This window comes from Amblyomma maculatum, chromosome 3 (assembly GCF_055883805.1).
Source record: "Amblyomma maculatum isolate TAMU_Amacu chromosome 3, ASM5588380v1, whole genome shotgun sequence".
Classification (NCBI taxonomy): Eukaryota; Metazoa; Arthropoda; class Arachnida; order Ixodida; family Ixodidae; genus Amblyomma; species Amblyomma maculatum.
In genome coordinates, this window is record NC_139346.1 from 53,123,881 (window position 1) to 53,146,677 (window position 22,797).

The window sequence follows — 22,797 nt, forward strand, 5'->3', positions numbered from 1 at the left end:
AGAAAAAGCCTTTGCATCAGTTCTTTTCGCAAGATGGTGGTGGTGGTGATGATGATGTTCTTTGGGATTTTAGAAGTGTGTGATGAGAAGTGTGTTTTTCTATCACCTTAGACTGCAATCAAGCAAAGGATCAAGCAGGGTTTCGGAAACGGTACTCTACTATCGATCATATCCATATCATCAATCAGGTGATAGAAAAATGCGCGGAATATAACCAGCCCTTATACATAGCATTCATTGATTACGAAAAAGCATTTGACTCAGTTGAAACCTCGGCGGTGATGCACGCATTGCGAAATCAGGGGGTAGACGAGCCGTACGTGAAAGTGCTGGAAGATATATATAGTGGCTGCACAGCAACCATAGTTCTGCATAAAGAAAGTAACAAAATTCCCATAAAGAAAGGTGTTAGGCAAGGAGACACAATCTCCCCAGTACTATTCACAGCTTGTTTAGAGGAAGTATTCAGAGACTTGGAATGGGAGCAGTTAGGGATAAGGCTAGATGGAGAATACCTCAGTAATCTGCGATTTGCTGATGACATTGCCTTGCTAAGCAACTCGGGAGATGAACTGCAAATAATGATTGATGACCTAGACAGGAAAAGTAGAAAGGTAGGCTTGAAAATCAATATGCAGAAGACTAAGGTAATGTTCAACAGCCTTGGGAAGGAACAGGAGTTTACATTAGGTAGCGAAATACTGGAAGTAGTAGGCGAATATATCTACTTAGGACAGGTAGTAACCGCAGATCCGGACGATGAAAAGGAAATAACAAGAAGAATAAGATTGGGATGGAGCGCATTTGGCAAGCACTCGCAGATTATGACTAGCAGCTTACCGGTATCGCTCAAGAGGAAAGTATACAACAGTTGCATCTTGCCTGTACTCACCTATGGGGCTGAAACGTGGAGGCTAACCAAGAGAGTTCTACTTAAGTTGAGGACAACCCAGAGGGCTATGGAACGAAAAATGGTAGGGGTAACATTAAGAGATAGAAAGCGTGCAGAGTGGGTCAGAGAAATAACTCAAGTTAACGACATTCTAGTGGAAATTAAGAAGAAGAAATGGACATGGGCAGGACATGTAGTGCGAAGAGAGGATAACCGATGGTCGCTGAGGGTAAGAAACTGGATTCCAAGGGAAGGAAAGCGTAGCAGGGGGCGGCAGAAAGTTAGGTGGGCGGATGAGATTAAGAAGTTCGCAGGGGTCAAGTGGATGCAGCTAGCACAAAACCGGGTTAAGTGGAGAGATATGGGAGAGGCCTTCGCCCTGCAGTGGGTATAATCAGGCTGATGATGATGATGATGATGATGATGATGATGATGATGATGAGATGCTAGTTGGTAAGGCATTATGAAGACATAAAGCTATGCAGGAGACAGGACAAAGAAAAGAGCCAGACAGGACGAGCATAGACTAACAACTGATGTATTGAACGAAACGTCTTTCCTCCAAGAGCATAACGCATGCGCAACCAAACTGAATGCCAGAAACAGAAGTACCCTATCTTATCAGCACAAAAAGTCAAGTTCTTTCTGACGCAGGGGAATTGATGCCTCGCTAACACATTTTTCTGCATCCTATCTAGTAGTTTGCAATGCTTTAAAAATCTCGCGTGTCTTCCTGTCCTTCGCGCAGCCTATATTCTTCGTTTGCTTGAAAAGCGGCGTACAAAATACTTTTTTTATTTTGTCATTAATCTTACGAAACCGGCAGTGTCTTGCTAAATGCTGTCGCCGTGCTGGCTCAAAGAGGTATTGTTCTTCTGAAGGCGTCTTCCTAACATATACGGAACCACAGCTGAATATGATCTCGTAATTAACTCCAGTTTTACAGGTTACAAACTTAGGTCTGTGGTTGACTCCGCACCCTACTTTCTTTTGCAGGTTATTGTTTGTTAATCGGCATAAACGACAGTTTACATAAGGCGGTAAAGAATAATTTGACACTAAAGTTCTCTTCCACCTTCTTTAAACCGTGCGAGGTCTTGTGCACGTAAGAAAGAACTTCAAACTTCCTCCTCTTGCTTTCAGTGAGTTCCTGTTGGTTTCGTTTCAACCATATGGTTTTCAGCAAAGATTATGCAAAAGCTTTCAGAAGAGCAGGAGGAAAACCCGAAGATTAATGCCGATCGACTTGACTGGTAAAACTACATTTCACCATGTATGGACTTGACATCCGAGGATGCGATACCCCTTTTTACGAGCTTTGAGTAGGAAAAATCATAAAGTAAAAGAGCCTTCCTAAATCTTTTTATATAGGCTCAGCATAGATGGCCCTCTGTATGAAAAAAACAATTTTAAGTCTAAAAACTCTAAACGAGAGATTTCCGGAAGCACAAAAATAAAATTAAGATTAGTGTCTGCGGATTCGAAGGACGCTAAAGTTTCATTCGCAGTCATCTGTAAACTATCTTCAGGGTTAATATTCAAAAGGATTAGCAACTCGTCAACGTATCTGACAACATGCGTGATCCGGTCATCAGTAAGAACGTACGAAGGTTCAGTGTCAACTTGAGCTAAAAATATCTCAGTTAAAATAGGAGCCACGTTCGAACCTATACAGATATCTCGCCGTTGTACATAAAACTTGCCCTTAAAGGTTACAATGGTAGAAGAAAAACAGAGTTTCAGCCATTCAAGGAACCCTTCAACTTAAATGCCGCGTGCCTTCTGGAAGGACACCACTCCCGAACGTTCGATGCAGTTGCGGGCCGCCAGGAACAAACTGCAGTGGATCACTGAATAGAACAGCTCCGCAATGTCTATTGAGAAACTTGAATTGGTACTTGACGAGTTCTCAGTAAACATTTTCACCGAGCTATGAAGATGTAGGGATTACGTACCACTTTGCAGGGGGGGCGGGGACGTGCGAAATAAGCTCGCCTGATACGCGAGACATCACTTTGGATGGATGCATGAATGGCAGTGATATAATAGCATCCCTTTAGAAGCGAGGTGGTAGCAGTTGCTATCATGCTCATTTCCCCCCGTATATCTGAATTATTATTTTAAATTGGGTAACTATACCATTATTTTATTTATTGAATTTTTCTTTCTACATTACTAACATTAGGCCACTTTTCTGCTTTTAGGCAACCAATCTTCCAATCGTTTTTTGCTAGCTTCCACCGCAGGTTCATTCACCCGGGCACTGGTATCTCTAAACTCCAGAGCTTCAGGAAGAGTGACTGCGCCTGCACCGACTTCCGGATGGATACCATAAAATTAGAGCAAAATAGGGTGAATTCTTTAGGTGATTTACCACATACTGCACATGTGTCATCTTTCTTGTTAAATTTATTTTTGTAGCTGCGTGTTATAAGACACCCTGATCTAGCTTCAGAAAATAGGGCACTGCCTTTGGCTATGCTGCTCGCGCGTTATCTAATACGACATCCCCGCTGTATCGCGGCATTTGTCAGTGAACGCCGCATGAAAGTGCTAAAAACGCAGATTAGGAATGTAATTTGCGATTTGCTGAACAGATACCCATAAATTTCTTCCTGAAAGCCTACCGACTTATCAGGTGGCAGCGATAAGGTAATTCGTACATCAGGCCCACCGGTATTCGAAGAAATGCAACACGGATCGTTCGCTCACTGTTGTTGCGCGCTCGTCCCGAAATCTGAAGAAACTGAGATTTGTTCCGTCAGGGTGCGAAAACTTAACTCTTTGCTTCCTGCTTGATGTTTCGGTTACATCCGCAACGCCGACACAGACATTTCTGTCACACGAGACCCTTGAAGCTTTGACCTTAGAAAGAGGGCAGTAGTTTGGTGCGCAAAAAGTTGCCCTTTATTTGTCTTAATAAGGTTTGCGGCCGACCACGCGTACTACAGGATAGGGAGCGAACACAGTGGAACGTTTTCGGAACCACCTTTTGGTTTAGATACTCAATTGGTCTCAGGTCAGTGTATGTCCCATGTATCGGCCTATTACTTTTGCTAGGTCTCAGTTCTCGAATGAGAATCCAGGTCTGCCCATGATACCCAGTTGTGTGCCGAATATTAGGTTGGCGGATGTTCTAGCACTTTTTACTTTCCGGCGTTATTGGTTGCGAATGCTAACATTGGCCAGCTTGTGGGCCTTTTCGAGCTGGTGCATTAAGGTTCAAATACCAGCATGCTAGTTGTCGTTGTGAAGATGTGGTAGCATAGCGCCGGGCAACATAGCTAATTCTCTGCCAGTAATCAGGCCGAAGGGTGACATCTTTGCCATTTTCTACTGTCGTAGTGTACTCGAAGGGGATTCACGGAAGCCCCTCATTCTGTGATTTATAGCGGCGTCTAGTTTACATTGATAGCAAGTCAGCGAGCTTTGCACTGAGACGCTGCTTAAACCTTTCGTTTGAGAGCCCTATGATGTTTCATCCGATGGTTGGAGTGACTGTGCAGCTACGTTTGCATTGGCATGAGGGTACTGACATATCGCATGCATCCTTGCAAAGGTACGGATGATTGGTAAATGCCGATAAGTTGGTTGATACTGGAAAGGTTTGCAATTTCCCCTCACAAGCTGGTAGGGCAGTATTGCAAGCACCATTTAGGAAGCCTATGATGTGATGAAGTTTGTGGTGCTAATATTTTATGTTGCGATGGCTATGGCGCAGTAGGTATCGTCATCAGAGAAGATTTACAGGAGCACGCCAGAGACAATCCGCGTCTGATAGCTGGCGGCCAGACTTGAGCATGAAACGTATGTCCAATTCCTGCAGTCGTAGACTACTTTTCACAGCACAGGCTGACGGATCTTCGGATTGGCTTGACCGCACAGCGCGTAATAGACAGTGAGATTATTCAAAAATAAGACTGAGACTTCGATGTCGCTCTTAGAATGCCTACACATGAATTCTCAATGAATGGGTACATTCAGCTGTACACAAAGAACGACTGTCGTATGCGATAGCGTGTGCTTGGCCGCCCTGGATTTACTAGAATGACGCCAAGACATGCCTTGCTTCCATCGTTAGCAAGCTTCTTCTCGGCATTTTAGTCGATGTGTGCCAGTGCTGTAGGAGCTTGTAATAGTCAACGAAGGATTTCAAATTGCTTTTGCTCGTGTTGCGTACCAATTTATATACGTGCCTGTCCTAAGGCGCGTAAGGGCTTGACAATGCTGGCCATGGTTCATATAGTTCCTGTGTAGTAGGCATGAAATTGTCGAAGAGCTTTGTGTCCTGCGGCAGAGGGAGGTTGGGAATAGTGGTTATTTTCTCGGGATAGGGTGAACACCAGCGCGAGTTAAACTATATGCCCAATCACACAAGTTCAGTGTACGCGCAGTGGCAATTTTTGTTTTTATGGTAAGCTGAGAAGGTTTTGTGAATTGCTGCAGAATTTTATTTTCGGAAGGCACTCTAGGAACGCTGGAGCAAAAAGCACTACGTCGTGAAGGAACACGAGGCATATCTGCGGCTTCAGATCTGCATGGACGGGGTATATAATCTGTTGGAAGGTGGCGGGTGCAATGCAGAGATCCGACGGCATAGCTTTAAACTCGAGCATTCTATTCTGAGTAACAATGCCGTTTTCTTTCCGATTCTCCTAATTACTTTAATGTGCCAATAAACAAATCTCGGAGCCCTCGTTGGAAAGCGGAAGAGGTATGCGCAGATTATCCGTAGGTGAGAGAAAACATCTATTTGTCATTTTGTTTCTTTTGCTGCAATCAAAACAAAACTTCGGTGTACAATTCTTTCTCTTGATGAGAACGACCGGTGCCGCGCACGGGTTACTGGAATACTAAGTAGGTTCGTCACGAAGTATCTCCAATTTGGCGATTAGCTAGTTCAGTTGAGACAGAGACTCTCGAAGAGTGAGCATGGTATCACTTATGTTTATTCTGTGCTCGACCAAGTGCACTCTGGTGCTCGGTCATGTGTACTCGCAATGCCGACACCGGCACCACGAGATTCCCTGGAGAACGGCGCCTTTACCGCTGTACCATTAGTGCTCTAGGATTATTCTTCATTAATATCACTATTATTGTTATTATTAGGCCCAGGATATAATTTGTCCCGTACTTTAGATAATCCTGACGTCCGTGGACCCTCACGGGCCTCTCAAGAGTTTTCAATGTCTTCTCATGAGGAATAAGAGGAGGGCATCGATAAGCTTTAATATCGGTAATTAAGACCATTGCCCTCTTAAAAGCTGAGATCCTGAGCAGGCTCCGACTCGAAGGGTCAGTTCTAATATCTCCGTTCTCGTTTGCAGCACAATCAGGAATGTTGAGCAGCCAACCAGCCGGCAATCTGTGAGCTTCCTTGAGAGTGTGTGCTGCGTTCTATGAAGCTCTTTCACTCATCAAAAATAAGGCAGAACAATAAAGCACATTTTTTAAACAAAAAGCCTGGTGAAACCGTGTTCCAAACCGGATGTGACGCATTGTGCAACGATTGTAATGTGCGCCGTTCCTAATGAATGAACTACGTACATCCTCACCTGAACAACCGCCAGCGATAACCATCGAACTCTGGGGCCATGCTGCTTGCTCTCGCTTTATTCCGTACTTCTCTATGAAGAGTACGTAAAGGTATCCGTAGCTCGATGCTGCGATGCAGGACAGGAAAGCGGTGCAGGCAGACACAACGGGTACGCTCCAGCACTTGTCCACAACACCACGGGGGCATTTACCAGCAGGCCCAACCGCGGACTTCGTTCCATATTCTGGCATCGTGCTTGAGAGGAAATTTCTGAAGATTCAAGGAATCAAAATTGGTTTTTTGTACATGCTGATAAACGATTCATAATAAGTACCGTGACAGATGGAATTTTCCAAAATAGGAAAGCCTTGGGCTGATTTTTGTTCAGTAATTACGATGCTTTGCCTTCAGCAGCAGTACAGACAAAACTAGCTGAAGGTGCCCAGAAGCTTCCTCTAGCTACTTTTCTCCTATAACTGTTCCGCAGAGCATATCAAAATTGTGCGGTAGACAATTTAACTTCAGGTATATCATGCACAGGACGATTATTTTTTACAGCCTCTTGAGGGAGGCAGGTGAATAGAAGTAACTGGTGTCTGGTCATTAAAAAGTTGTTTTCCCTGTTCAACAGGTAGTCTGTTTGATTTCGATAAGAAACTTAGTCAGATAAAAAGCCGTAAAAACAAGTGTTCCAAATATGCTGACAATATATGATCAACAATATCGGATACAGCACATTCTTCAATAGAAAAGCGTTTCTTGCTCATCAATGGCGCCACGAGAGCGTGTCACCAGACCTTGTCACTGAACTCAAAGTTACGTAAAAATTCATGCCAGGGCGGGGTCCACCACACTTCTCTGCCCAAGCCGAGGGCTCTAACCACTGCTCTTGGAGCGCACCTATTAATTTCCTTCTTTAGCGTATAGAAGCTGCAGGGCGTTGAGAGAAAAGAGAACATTAAAAGAAATAAAAAAAACGTTAATAAATATGACGTAATAATAAACAAATTAAAAAAGGAAAAGGGAGATAATGACGTGTCTTCTGTCCCAACAAAAGCAGCAACAAAACTCGCACTTTCGAATTTATTTCAGTTCGGATTTACCAGTGCTCTGGTGTTTTTGGCGTCCCATATATTTTTAACACCATTGAGTTGACACAAAAATGAACACACAAAGCAATATTATAATCCATGGCATATCTTTACAAAGTGCTATAAAAATAATAATTCCTGATGTGTACATTAGCAAGTCTGTTACTGCACACGTGAATTTATTTATTTTATTATATTTTTTATTTAGCACATAATGTGGACCAACTATGGTCCACATTAGGAGGGGCTCGTTAAAAAGCAAAGTGCAAAAAATTGCGATCCTAGACAGCGTTGGTATTTACAAAACACACGCCAAAAGAAGCAAAACGAGAAATGAATACTTATAGAAAACTAAATGAAGTGAATTAACGCATCAAGGCTCCAGATGAATAGAAAAAATAAGCAAAGTCAACAACATAACGCGTCACAGATAGTGTCGAAAGTTGATACAGTCACTCATCGGATACGAGCAGTGGGGAATGATGTGGCAGTGAGTTCCTGTCCAAAATCGCGTGAGGGAAAAAAGAAAAATATATGAATATCTGTGTGATCAAAATTATGTCCTATATAGTGCTTGTGCTTACGAAGAGATTTCCTTAAGGAGCGTTTAATTATGTATTCTTGTGGAGCAATGCTTAGTTTTAAAACATAAAGGTGACTGAAGACATTATTTTAAATTATTGTGTACATGTTTTTCACATTATTTGAAGATATCTAAGAAAATCTACATTGGGCTTGGCATGCATCAGAACCTACAGTCATTCATCACGCTGTGAAGTAAAATTCAATAACATAGTGCTGGGCTAGTTGGTCAATCATACTTGGTAAGAATAAAGTGCAAAAGACCACAGGAGAGGACGCGACACAAAACAACGCTACTATCAACTTATTTCATTTTGTCAGTAAGCCCCTCCCCCCCCCCCCACACACACACACATTATGTGTGTATATATATATATATATATATATATATATATATATATATATATATATATATATATATTGTAGGGGTGTATTTATTTAGATGGATATAGCCGCTCAGGAGGAGCTCGCAGCGGAGCGTCAGGCGTGGTGAATCAGCAAGGCAGCGCCCAACTTCTTCGTGCTCGAGCGATATATATATATATATATATATATATATATATATAAGCTGTCATATCGCGTGACACTCTGAGGCGGCGCAACCTATTTTAGTGAAATATAGTTGGCGCTTTTCTAGTGTGACATGTCATGTGACTGCTTTTATATATGTGACTTGCAGACAAAATAAAATAGGTTTATAGCAGCGTTCACTTGTGTCGTGTCATCTCTTGTGTTTGTCTTTTTTACGCTGTCTTCTTACCAAGTAAAATTACGTCCGTAAAATTGCATGTCGCCTGTTTAGTCCCAGAGTATGGTCTTACTCATTTTTTTATTTCCCTTCCTGTTAGTGTACTTAAAAAGCCCTACAAACGGTTTTTTTTTAACACGTAATTGATTGACATTTTTTTTTATCTTCTGCTCATATCAGCCTAAGATTTCATGCAAGAATAATCATCGGATAGCTTAAACTTAGTGATTCTTCACGATGTAGTGCGTCCCTCTATGACGCTCATTGTGGAGAACGATATACACAGTGATCAATTTCATCCGAAACACTGTACGCGCTTCAATTTGAGAGCAAATAAGAAAGTGCTGATTTATTTTTTCCACAAGGTTGATAAAAGACTTTCCATGAAGTGTCACTTCGGATATGTCGTGATGTTGTGGTTTGCATGTTCACATAAACAAGCAAAAAAAGCTTCCAAAACCCAGGATCACCGGACAAAAAAAAAACTAAGCAACAGCGTGAAGTTCTTTTTCTTAGTCAGTTTTTGTGTATTGTTGTATCGACTCATTTTCTTTTTAAATAATAATTCCGTACACAGTAACATGGTTATATACAAAGACCCCTCACTAAACGTTGTTGCTTAGTTCGAGAGTACCTGATTCATTAAAGACGCTGGGTAAAACTTTGAAGCAACATATATTTGGGTAGTGATCCACGATATGTTTTAAGAACAGCGAAGTGAGAGGTTGGACATCAGCGTTTCGGAAACGTCAGTTATTTGTTCTCGTTTACGGAAGTGTTTTCACCAAGTCTACAACTTCCTCGTCAGTAGTTCGATCTCAAAAGATCTGTCTGCCGTTTCGCAAAGCGACGCAATTCATTCATATTTGTAGTTGTTATTTTAAGGACAAGAGAGTTTTGAACAGGGCACCTATACCGTGGGTAGCTCATAGTAAATAATGCTAAACATTAGTGTTTCGCAGACATGTCTTACACGTTTAATGCATAACGAATGTAGAGCGAAATTAAAAAAGCTAAAAATAAAAATTCTTACAATAGATTAGTAATAACCATTCATAAAATTAGTACAATATGCATATTATATATGTTTTGCGCCTTTTTCCTTTTCAGCAGGACATCAATGGGACTTGTCATTGCCTAGAAGTAGGATTTACCCCAAACTTTATTGAAAAGTTGAAATTCTGCTGCGTCTGAAAACGAAGAACCCCATTTCCTCAGACAGAAGGAGCGAAGTGGTGATATTTACCCTAAAATGCTCGACATTGACGGTTGATTCTTTCTGGGCATAATGGTAAAAATCTATGTGATGAATAAAGTCGGCTACCGAATATAATTTATATAGGTTTCGAAATTCAAATTTGTACGTCCATATTCTCCGCCTGGTGTCTAACTGCTGTGAGAGTGGTCGCTTAAATCTACACAAGACGTTTTCTCAATCCCTGTTAAACAGCACCATCTGACCACCGCCAGAAGCTTATGAATCACCCGTGGGCATTACTGAGGAATGCGCATTGCCTAGGTCAAGACAGGAATGATGAATGTAACACCATGGAAACCTATACGTAGCAAAACCTGGTAGCGTTATTTTCAATATGCCTTTTCATGCCCCGACTCAAGTGTAGAAAAAAAGTACCGTGTACCCGGTGGAATGATAATTAAACTGAATATAAAACATGAAGGAAGGTGTTTATAGCTTAAAAGTAGCATTCCCAAATTTTCACCGCATTCTAGTATTTTGACATCAAACATTTATGAACAATTTGAGTGCACGACGAATGCAAATTATTGGTGGTTGCGTGCCGAGGCATTATATACTTGGCGAATAAAATGCGACCATTGTCACTTGCTAAATAACCCCTTTAAATATTGGGCTTATTTAAAAAGCATCGCATTTGCTGATTTAGACAGCATTGTTTAAGAATAATCTTTGGAAACTTGTAAAACGCAATAAAAAACGAGTAAATAGATCTGATAAAAGGGAAAATATCTTGAGATATTAGCCTAACAAATTGCACTTCTAAAATTCTGTCACAGGAGAATCACTGGGGCTGAGTCCAGTGGAGCTATTAGCAAAACTACATATGTCCATTGTGTACTTCGCCCGTGCCGTCGAGGGGCAGAGATACTTGAACAGGCCTTCATGCTCGGGCGCCATAATCTCTGAGGGCTGTGTAAGGACGCCAGATATTTGCGCTGTTATGTAAACGTGCCCCGATAAGACTAGGTGGAACTCAAAACGAGCTACGGAGGGCTCCCATGCTTTGTTATGCTGTTCTGTGGTTACTCCGCATTCAGCGGCTCATATTCTGCTTATATTATATTTATAGTCAGGAGAAGATTGGCGGTGTTTAGGTGCTATTCATTCTCTAATGCAGAGTACCTAAATCGTATGTGCAGTGCCTATTCCTTTATATGTGCTGCGGGTGTTCGGGGCAACTTGAGGAGCACGGCCGTACGTATGATCTTGACCTCTCGAATATGGGGATATTTCATTCTCAGCCTCGGGAGACGACGTTGAAATAAGCTGGAAGAGGAGTTAGCGCTGAAAAAAAAAAAGCATCTGAATAGAACACATATTATACCTTAGGCGAGAACAAGATTTAGTGAGTGGGAAACGTTAACAATTTAAAACGACAACATTATAACCAGTATGCAACCAGGCTGGGCAAAAGTTTTACGACTGTTTGTAGTGCACGAATAAATAAGAAACGCATGAACATGAAGTCCTGTGCAGCTAAGTTGACAATGTAGATTTACTAGAACGTAATTCATAGCCTATGAGATTTGTGATATGGACAGTGTAGAGCAAGCCTTGAAGACGCACCTTAGCATAGGAGGAGTGGAAGGAATGTTATTATGGGGAGAAATGAAATTACGCCATATGCAACTATGCTGCCGATGTGATTGCATTATGTGATAAGCTATTCGAAGCATTATATGTCGAAGGGACGAAATAATATAAATGATTCAAAGGTATTCTCCGGACGCTTCTGAACTGTCAATATTCCAGAAAGCGAATCTAATTCGTATGTTTTACTGCTAAGAAAGAAATGTATATTTATCAATTTAACAGTTTCTAGAAGTCGGGTGTAAGGGCGGGCTGCAATAACATCTACACCCAGGAACAGCTGGCACGTATGCGCTTTTATTTCTAATTTTCATGCCTGTGTATTGGACTGGGGAACAGTTCACTGCGCTGGGGGGCTAAAAAAGGAACGAGTAAAACTACGCGAAAACGACGGGACGTAAGAAACACACAGGCACAAACAAGGCGCAGAGTTCCAAAAGTTGGAAGTCTGCGCCTTGTTTGTGCCTGTGTGATTCTTGCGTCCAGTCTTTTTCGCGCAGTTTTACTCGTTCAATTAGTTTGAACCAGCTAGCCCTTCAGAGTGTATTACTTCAGTAAAAAAGGAACTTCTGTATTCTTTTCACTGTTTCGAAAACTGCCGACTCTAAAAGATGGAAAAGGTATTTAGGTATTTTAAAGCAAGGCGACATTCCCAATTGTGGCGGCTTGCTTTATACTAGTGTGAATTCAGTTTTGGCAAACATTTAGAGCGGTCGACAAACAAGGTATCTGCTCTGATTGCAGACCCATCGACATTTGGTGCGCGCAGTCCAAGTAAAATAAAAAAGCACATCACCCTGACGTCAAAGCGCTGCTGGCGCACAATACCTAAGATAAACGCTGAAAGAAAAATCAAGCCCATTCTCACAGGAACCGGCCGCCTTTTCAGGCGTCTCTGCCAGTTTCTGGTCTAATGTGATGGCTGAAAGAGATCGAGCACGGGATCGTTTTCGCAGCACTTCGGTACGAATGCCGCTGGAGCAGGGTAGCCTCAGAAACAGCCTGGATCTACACAGAAGCAACAACAAGGTGAATGATGAAGTAGTCATCGGTACAGATTACAGAACTGCTCCTTCGCAATGCTTACACCTAATGCTTCGAGGCGTTGTTGGAGCATGCCGAAGTTAAATGTGAAAACTCACAACGCATAGGCATACTTCGAAAGCTTTGAAGTGGATGTCAATACCAATGAAACATGGAAGCGAAAACGTTGAAGGTGTTCCTTTATTTGGCGGGTGTCAAGCGTACGAGGAGCTTAAGAAAATATTGGTTCCGTAAAACCCGCCAACAAGATGGCGGTTTCAAGCTGTCGGATTTATTTTTGGCTTACGACGTTTTCCCTGCTCCTTGTGCGGCCGTTGCCTCATACTTAACACAGTTCCCAGGCCTCTTCTGGGTGTGCTCGCACAAGATAAGCCGGTGTCGGCGCTTCGAGTTCCAAGAATTCAACGGTGGTTGGCGGATGCCACGTATCAATACAATCTCAAGTTTAGAAAGAGGAACGGCAATCACGTGGCCGAGAAACACATGAAGACAAATATGAGGGTTTTGGCTTTTTTGCGGCAACGCCGCTCAGTGCGATGCAGTTGCAAAAGAAATTAAGCACGATCTTGCTTTGTGGCAAGTTGATTCAATATACCCTCACTGGATGGCCAGCCAGATACCCCGCCAAAATGCAAGCATATTTTGCGCGCAAAGATGCTTTTTCAGAAGAACGAGGATGTCTACAGTGGGGTCACTGAGTCATAATGTCAAGCGTTTGCAAATGGAGGTTTTGACGCTGTTGCCGGCTCTACATCCACAATATGCATGGAGATGCTGCTTAGATCTTACTTTTGGTGCCCTTGTGTTACCACGTACTGGTCCGTTTTACACGCACAACAAGCACTACAAAAACTATAGTGCCTGGAAACCCTCATTGCAACTTATGGCTACATCTAGAAATTGATGGCCCAGTTTACCTCGCATGACTTTCAACAGTTCCTCAACCAACTAAGAGTCAGGCACACGACGACACGGTCGTACACACCGCATCCAACAGTGCTACAGGGAAGATCATGAGAACCAGCAAGGTAGCACCTCTGAAGCAAGTACCTTCTGAGATTGCTACAGCGCTAAAAGCTACCATGCCGGAAACCTCCGTGATCTCCTGTCCTATTGGTACACACCGAATTCGTAACTGCAAAGCAACCAGCTGAACTTCTTTGAAGTGTTCACCTGTTGCAAATTTGTTTCTGCCAGTGCGAAGTTTTGCAGGTTCCCTGTTGGGTTGTCTCAGAGTAAATAGAAAGCAACGCAATCAGCAAAAAGGCCCCACTGAGTAGTTGCCGGTTAATAAAGAAAATTTATGTCAAGATATTGAGAGGTGAAGTTGCATCATTACAACAGGAAACCAAGAAAAAGAGTTGCACATTCACCTTGTCAGAAAACGGGACGAAGTTCGTTTCGCCCATGATAACCATTCGAGACAGTGAAAAATTGTTTCGTCTATTTCGCATCGCGTTCGACTGCAAGTTGGCGAAGGCCAGATTACCTAATGTAGCTCCGAGAAGACTATAGCTGTTGAGCCATTGCCAGATGGTAATAATCTAAGTCAAATTCATGAATTCTATGACGGTTCTTCACTGTGGGCGCAGTTGTAAGTACACAACCATGAGGTCAAAACATCACCAATAGAAGCTAGGCAGCGCGGAGGGACCCCGATACCATCAGGAACGCACAGCCCTGATGAGGACAACATGGAGCTGGATGTGCCTGATGGCTTCTGAAAACTCAAATCGGATTAGGATAATGTCCAACTGATAGTACTAGAGTTAGCGGGACGCAATCAATACTAAATTTCTCTCTCTCTCTCTATTCGCGCTTTGTATGTTTTCCTCGAGTGAGGTCGTCCTTCAACGATGTCCATGTAAACACGGTGAACCTTTTTTTAGCCCATAGAGATAGCCAATATAATTCATTGTTCAAACGTATCAGTTTTACACGTACATCTATGATATGCGAATATATCATGTCCTGGCAATTTTTTCGTCGCATTAGAGTGCGTGCTTCGCTCTACTGGACAGAAATCTCGTGCAGCACCACATATCCCAGTGCATTTTTTAGATTCACATGCTGCCATCCAAGCAGCGGTGGCACTATATCACTTCCCACTGCGTCTTTTGCATATGCAATCCTTTAAATAAGCATAGCTGTTATAAGCAACTATCAATGAATAAATCGGCGGGCGGGAGACGCGTTTTGACTTATGCTCGAGCATACGTGCATGTTCCTATCGAGAGGCGAATTTATTTCCAGCACTTTCGCATTGCAGGCTCGTCATCAGTTTCAGATATGAACGTGCAACATATGGTCGGACGATGTGCAGCGATTGTTGGTTGTAATTAACGCATACCGTTACTGGTCCATGCAGAGATCGACAATGAAAAATAAACTTTCAGTTATGTTCAGTTCTTTCGCATTAAAAAAAATGTTTTTTAAATCATGCAGCTTAGCTGGGAAATCACATGCATATATCAACCTTTGCCTTCGCTACCTTACATAACAAAATCCTGATGACATAGGAGCACATCTAACTTCGGTGTCATGGTACAGATGACAGAGCCACAACTCCGATAACTACTAATACATATCTCACATGCAATATACAGGAGTGACAGGAGTCTTTTAAGGAGAAACAGGACCTTTCCGCGTGTCCTGCGCGTCCTCCTACTAGTTCTTCATGCTTATGTATTGGTCATTTACGCCCCAAATCGGATCCAGCATATTGACATATCATTTCATACTGGGTGATTGAAATCGCATACAGGTTTTCTCAGTAGGGCTGGGAGACATTCTGAGAGACACAAGCCAGAAGACGCCACGAAAAGTCGAAGTAGTTTAACAAATATTTCATTTGTTGAGGGGGAAGGGCGTACTGTACCGGCAAAATATGAAGGGCGTCGCTGTGGCGTCTTCTGGAGTGGACTATATCATACTGTGAGTGAATAGGTGCAGCTGGTGGTGACTTCTGGAGTGGACTATGCTATACTGTGAGTGAATTTGTGTATACATGGTGGCAGCTGGAATGGACTGTGTTTTACTGTGAGTGAATGTGTGCATAGATGTTGACTTCAGGAGTGGACTATGTTACACTGTGAGTGAATTTGTGTATAGATGGCGGCAGCTGGAATGGACTGTGTTTTACTGTGAGTGAATGTGTGCATAGATGTTGACTTCAGGAGTGGACTATGTTACACTGTGAGTGAATTTATGTATAGTTGGTGGCAGCTGGAATGGACTGTGTTTTACTTTGATTGAATGTGTGCATAAATGGTGACTTCTGGAGGGGAATGTATTATACTGTGAGTGAATGCGTGTATAGATGGTGGCAGTTGAAATGTACTGGGTTTTACTGTGATAGAATGTGTGCAAAGATGATGACTTCTGGAGTGGACTATGCTATACGGCGAGTGAATATGTGTATAGATGGTGGCAGTTTGAATGAACTGTGTTTTACTGTGAGTGAATATGTCCATAGAGGGTGAGTCTGGAGAGGACTATATACTGCTATAAGTGACTGTGCGCATAGTAGGGCAGATTTCGCAGATATTAAGATTTTTCTTAACTCAGAAGTGATATTCATTATAAATATAAACAGCGCGAACACCAACTCGCCCAACAAAGTATCTTGGTAAGTCCCAAGTGATGATACGGTGGAGCTATTGCCGGCCGAATAAGCTACGCTAATTCCACTTGTAACATACAACTCAATTAAACTGAACTTGTCATAGCCTAGCGGCGCAGGATACTCCAGAAGCGTGCTCAAGAATAAATGGAGTCCGTTCTCTCGGGTACTATCAGTTCAGACACCTTCCTCCTCTCTGGTTTTAGGGGCTGGCTGCCATAGTAAACGATTAATATCTCTCCCTTCTCTGCCTGACAAGAAAACGCCGTGTTGGACATTATGGCTATTTGTATAGCATCCCGGAAATGATCGAAAAGGCCTTACATCTGTGGCCTAACCTAAACGCAGTTGGGAGCAATTTAGCCATTGTTCGAAAAGAAAGTAGGCATTAAAAGGCATAATGAAAATGCAATATCAAATGCCAATAGAACGCTAGAAGCATTCATTGGATTCTACGCAGAGTTTTAAAGGTGCTGAAATAATCAAATGAAAGCTTCAGAAGCAGTCACTATAGTCCATTTTAATTTATCATTATGGAACACATACAATCTGTATGATGAGGTTACCACTATAATACAAAAGCGTCTTGAACTAAATCAACTTTTTTCAGGGCTTCTTATGGGCGCGCGGAAGGGGGGGGGGGGGTTCGAAACTCGGGATCTTATAACTACAAACATCTAGCAAGTAAGTGCCCTGTACAGTGTGCGTTTAATTTCCTCCTCTTCCAAGTGCTAAACCTTTTACGCAAGCAAAGGAGACCACTGTGTGTTTTGCAACCTGATATTAGAAGTGCTGAATGTCATGAACGAAGTTAGCGAGATTGTGAAAAACGAGAAAATTTAGTCTCCTGCTTGACATGTAATATTTTTATCACTTTGAATTACTGTGCATAAGGACGAGAACATTGACTGATTGGCTGGTTGCGTGCCAAGGCATCATATACTTTGTGAAAAAATTGCGCCGACTGTCTAACATGCAAGGTGTCGCGCTGGATATTTTGTTCAGTTAACACGGCGCCAGAATATAATTTATGGACTGTAACGTCACGGACAACTAATAAGGCAAACTGCAAACATGACAAATATTTTAGGAAGCTCTCACCTCAAAGGTTGCAATGTTCAAACGCTCCCACTGGCTGATTATCGGTGCTGTGGCCATTTGAGATTATTGGCACCACACCGCCCACTTTTTACGACGTGCTTTATCGGTTGAGAGACACGCGTGCTTCTTGCTTCAGTAGCAGTGTCAAGGACCGTACAAGAATTGTAGCTTTCTTTTATTTTCGTGGGAACACTCACTGCCGATAAGACAAGGAGAAACACATAAAGAAAGATTGACGTAGGAGCACTAACCGTGCTACCTCATGGTGTTCAGTGTTTTTCCGCCCACACCGCCACTCAGTTGTCTCTGTATTCTGAGATTTTAATAAAAGTACGAAATATGATGCCCAGGAAATCTTATTTTCCCAACAACAATTATTTAAAGCGGCGAAGAGCATGCAATACGTTCGCGCTAATAGGCAAGTTTTAGAAATAATTCAGTTTAGGCCACGGTTGATGGCGTTGTTGGATACTTCATATTACGAAAATGACACAACGACAAGAGAGAAAAGAAAGCTACAGGACTGATGTCAGTTCTGTTATTTTGTGTTCATTTTTCTCCTTGTCCCATCCGCCTCGTATTCACTACAACACAAGGCTTAAAGGTAAAGTAGCGGGATAATATTAACGCAATGTTATCTTACTGGCACCACCATGTGGTGAGCTCGGGAGACTGGCACGCGCTCGTCTTCTTCGCTTTCGGTGCTCGCCCGCCAGTTGGTTCCGTGCCTGATCTTGCCGGTGCTTTTACTTAGTCCTAAGTAAACCTGCTGAACCAGTTTCACTGGCTTCTGTGACCTTTTTGGTGGAGCTTCTGGGTAGATCCCATGTACGAAGAGCCTCTGGCTGCCCCCTACGCCCATCTACACACCGTGGACACGACACCTGTGCCCAAGACGAGCCGTCGCTTGAGAGGCTTAGAACCCGAGTGTGGTCCTCTTGTTTCCCCACCGCGAACCACGATGACTACAGCGGCAATTCAGACCACCACTCAGCTTCCCGTGAGTGCCCAGCAGCTGATCTGCCATACTCCACGTATGCCCACGCCGTTTCATGGCGACAAGTTCGAGGACGTTGAGGACTGGCTGACCAGCTACGACCGGGTCGCTGTGTTTAATGCGTGGGACGAGGAGCGAAAATTGCAGAATGTTTATTTCGCACTAGAAGACGCCGCCAAGATGTGGTTCGAAAACCATGAGGCTACCATTTCCACCTGGCAGGATTTCCGGCGGCAGCTGCTCGCAACATTCAGCAACGATACAAGAAAAGAGATGGCAGAACTCGCTCTACAGTCCCGAGCACAGCGGCCTAATGAAAGCGTCGCCATGTTTGTGGAAGAAATGACTCGCTTTTTCACCCGGGCGGATCCGTCCATGTCAGAGGTAATGAAGGTGCGCTACCTTATGCAAGGCGTCAAAGAGCAGCTGTTCGTTGGCCTTGTACGTGACCCTCCACGTACTGTTGCTGATTTTACAAAGAAGCAACAAGCATCGAGCGTGCCTTGAATCAGCGATTTGCACACTTTGATCGCTCTGCAAACATCGCTGCCGTAGACTTCCGCTTGCCAATGGCCGGAAACGACAGGGAAGCCCTTCGCGAACTTATCCGAAGCATCGTGCGCGAAGAGCTGCAAAAGCTGCCCTCTCTCGAACAACATCCACGTGTTGGGGGCATCTAGGATATGGAGCGCGAAGAGTTCCGCCAAGCAGCGCCATCAGTACCGTCACCCCAGTCGCCTGCACCACAGATCATGACGTACAGCGACGTGTTGCGTACCCCTGGGCCTGAACAATTGGCACCCTGCAACCCTGCTCCTCCCGCACGTCCTCCACCGCAATATCCAGTTTCGACTGGTGTGCCTGAACCTCGACCACCCGTTCGCAAAGCACACGCGTGGCGCACGCCGAACAATCTGCATTGTGCTTCCACTGCGGCGAAGCCGGTCACATTCTGCGCCGCTGCCCGTACCGTCGGATGGGCTTGCGCGGATTTTCCCCGGATGCCCCTCGGCCGCGCTATGGAGAACGAACTCGGGATATCGACCAATACCTCAGCGACCAGGTCCCACCTGCGTCCCTCCAGCGACGCCAGTCCAGGTCACCACCGCCGAGACAGTTTTCAACTAGCCACCGTTCTTTCCTCAGGCAGTCCCCAAGTCCACACCGGGAAAACTGAAGACGGCGACCCTCGGGGGTAGGGCCGCCGTCGATGGACATTACGACCAACATCCTCCGCTCACCGATTCGATCACACATACCGACTTCCGACCCTTCGCTCCGATCAAAAATCCGACCACATTTTGACGATCGCCGAAGCTTTCCTCCGACGCCCCCAATCGATGCACCGCACGACCAACGAGTCCGACTACCTCCCGACGATCACAGAAGCTTACCTTCGACGCCGCAATTCGACGCAACGAACGACTCGTCAGCCCGACGATCCCTGACAAGCCGCACTTTGTCGACGGTGAGCTACATTCTGCCGAAATACCGATCGTCGTTGATAACCACAACACGACTGCCCTTGTAGATACCGGCGCTGATTTTTACGTTATGAGTCATGGCCTTGCTACCATTCTGCGAAAAGTCCTGACTCCTTGGCACGGAGCCCCGATAAAGACAGCCGGAGGGCACATGGTAACGCCGCTCGGAGTGTGCACCGCTCGCGTCGAGATTCACCACGTAACTTTCTCGTGCTGCTTTGTTGTGCTAGCAGAGTGGCTCCAAGGACCTGATTCTCGGCCTTGATTTTCTTAGAGAAAACGACGCAATCATCGACCTCCGTGACTTCATGGTGACGTTTTCCACTCACCGCGCAATTTCCGACGAGTACAGACAGCACAGCGACGACTACACAGACAGGCCAGTTTTCCGACTGTGCGACGACCATGTCACTCGACCTGCACGCACCAGCATGTTTGTGCGTGGAGAGGAACGAACGTGAATTTATTGTTCAACCTACAAGTCTGCGTTGCTCGGGGGGTCTTCGCCTTGAAAAGTAAACGAACTGAACTGCTTTTAACGAACTTTAGTGCCGAATATCGCCATTTACCGCAAGGTACAGCTATCGCTTATTTTGACGAAGTCAGTGCGCCATCTGCCCATTGCGCCCTTTCGCTGGCCAACGAGAACCCTCCCGAGAGCACTGGACATACTGTTCAAACTGACGTGAATCCAGCTTTTTCTCCTACCCAGAAACGCCGCCTTCAAGCAATTCTGGAGACTTACCGTGACTGCTTTGCCGTCACTTCCAAAGTGAAACAGACGTCCGTAACCAAACATCGAATTATAGTTGATCCCACCGAGCGCCCTATCCGCCAACACCCCTACCGAGTATCGCCGAAAGAATGAGAGGCTATTCGGGCGCAAGTTGATGAAATGCTCCGCGAGGATCTGATCCAGCCGTCCACAAGTTGTGCTGGGCGCTAAAAAAGACGGAACACTCAGATTCTGCGTCGACTATAGGAGGCTTAACATAATTACGAAAAAGGACGTCTACCCATTGCCTCGAATTGATGACTCTTTCGACCGACTTCGCCACGCCCGATACTTTTCATCGCTCGATCTACGCAGCGGTTACTGGCAGATCGAAGTCGACGAACGTGATCGAGAGAAGACCGCATTCATTACTCCTGGCGGACTGTACGAATTTAAGGTGCTTCCATTCGGTTTGTGTTCCGCTCCTGCAACCTTTCCTCCCGCAACCTTCCGCTCAACTGTCCTATCCGGCCTGAAGTGGCAAACGTGTCTCGTCTACCTTGACGACGTTGTCATTTTCTCTGCGACCTACGAAGAGCACCTTAAACGATTGACGGCCGTGCTAAATGCCATCCGCGGGGCCGGACTCTCATTAAAACCAGAAAAATGCCACTTTGCATTCCAACAGCTCAAGTTCCTGGGTCACGTCGTGAGTGCTGAGGGAATTAGCCGTAATCCAGAGAAGTCGGCTGCCGTAGCTGCTTTCCCGACCCCCACTGATAAAAGTTCCGTACGTCGGTTTTTGGGCCTCTGTGCATATTACAGGAGATTTGTGCACGACTTCTCCCGAATAGCGGAACCATTGACTCGTTTAACAAAGGACGACCAGCCTTTCATCTCGGCCGACGAGCAGCAAAGGGCCTTCGAGGAGCTTCGCAAGCGCCTTCAAACAACGCCCGTACTTGGCCACTTCGATGAGGAGGCCGACACAGAATTGCATACCGACGCCAGTAACGTTGGCCTCGGTGCAGTTCTCGTTCAGTGGCAAGAAGGCGTTGAGCGGGTGATTGCTTACGCCAGCCGCGCCCTGTCTCGTTCCGAAACGAATTATTCTACTACCGAAAAGGAGTGCCTTGCAGTTGTGTGGGCGGTAACGAAATTTCGGCCGTATTTGTATGGTCGGCTGTTTAGAGTGGTCAGTGATCACCACTCACTCTGTTGGTTAGCGAACCTTAAAGATCCTTCAGGCAGGTTAGCCCGCTGGAGTCTCCGCTTACAGGAGTTCGATGTCACTATTGCGTGCAAGTCCGGCAAGAAACACAGTGACGCTGACTGCCTATCCCGAGACATAGCATAACAACAGCTTACCACCCTCAGACGAATGGCCTTACTGAGCGACTCAATAAGACCATCGCCGATATGCTTTCTATGTACGTCGACGAAGATCATAAGAACTGGCACCAGATACTACCGTATGCAACATTTGCTTATAACACCGCAGTCCAGGAAACGACCCGCTTTACACCGTTTCGTTTGGTGTACGGTCGCGAAGCTGTCACCATGCTGGACGCAATGCTACTGCCACATGTCGCCCACCCATCGATTGCCGGTGCCGACCAATTCGTCCAGCATGCCGAGGCCGCTCGCCAGTTGGCTAGACTGAGAGTCCGGACAAAGCAAGTTAAAGATGCTCGACGGTATAACCTTCGTCACAGGGAGGTAATTTACAACCCTGGCGATCAGGTTTGGGTGTGGACACCTGTTCGCTAGCGGGGTTGCTCCGAGAAGCTTCTGCGAGAAGCTTCTCCTTGGAGGAGAACAAGGGTTTCCCTGTTGGAAAGCGAATCGTGTTTTGAGTACCTTTACCTGCCAAGTATCACTTGCCAGAGTCAGTCTAGTAACATGAGCTGTTACTTTTGATAATGCTTATAGGGGAGTCTCCTGGGGAGACTGGTGCGGCACTGGGACAATGAAGCCCTGCAAAGAATTTGCCGTCCAGAAGTCGTGTGTTCTGCGCGTGCACGACGATATGGAGGCACGAGCGTCTCTCACCTGTCACTCATATGCAATTATAGCTGGAAGCAATCACTGAATGAAAGCCAAAACGAATCAATGGGAACACAATTTTTTTTTTAAA

General features: G+C 44.7%; 1 protein-coding gene across 2 annotated transcripts in view; it reads right to left on the reverse strand.

The window, feature by feature from the left end:
• Window positions 1-22,797, reverse strand: part of LOC146194771 (monocarboxylate transporter 9-like) — a 71,926-nt gene that overhangs the window by 35,543 nt on the left and 13,586 nt on the right. The window contains exon 2 of one of the 2 annotated variants that reach the window (XM_084597537.1): window positions 6,448-6,683. In XM_084597537.1, coding sequence (XP_084453663.1) covers window positions 6,448-6,683 — 236 coding nt within the window. Of the gene's footprint in view, window positions 1-6,447; window positions 6,699-22,797 lie in introns of both variants that reach the window. The other variant, XM_084597536.1, reaches the window with a different exon arrangement.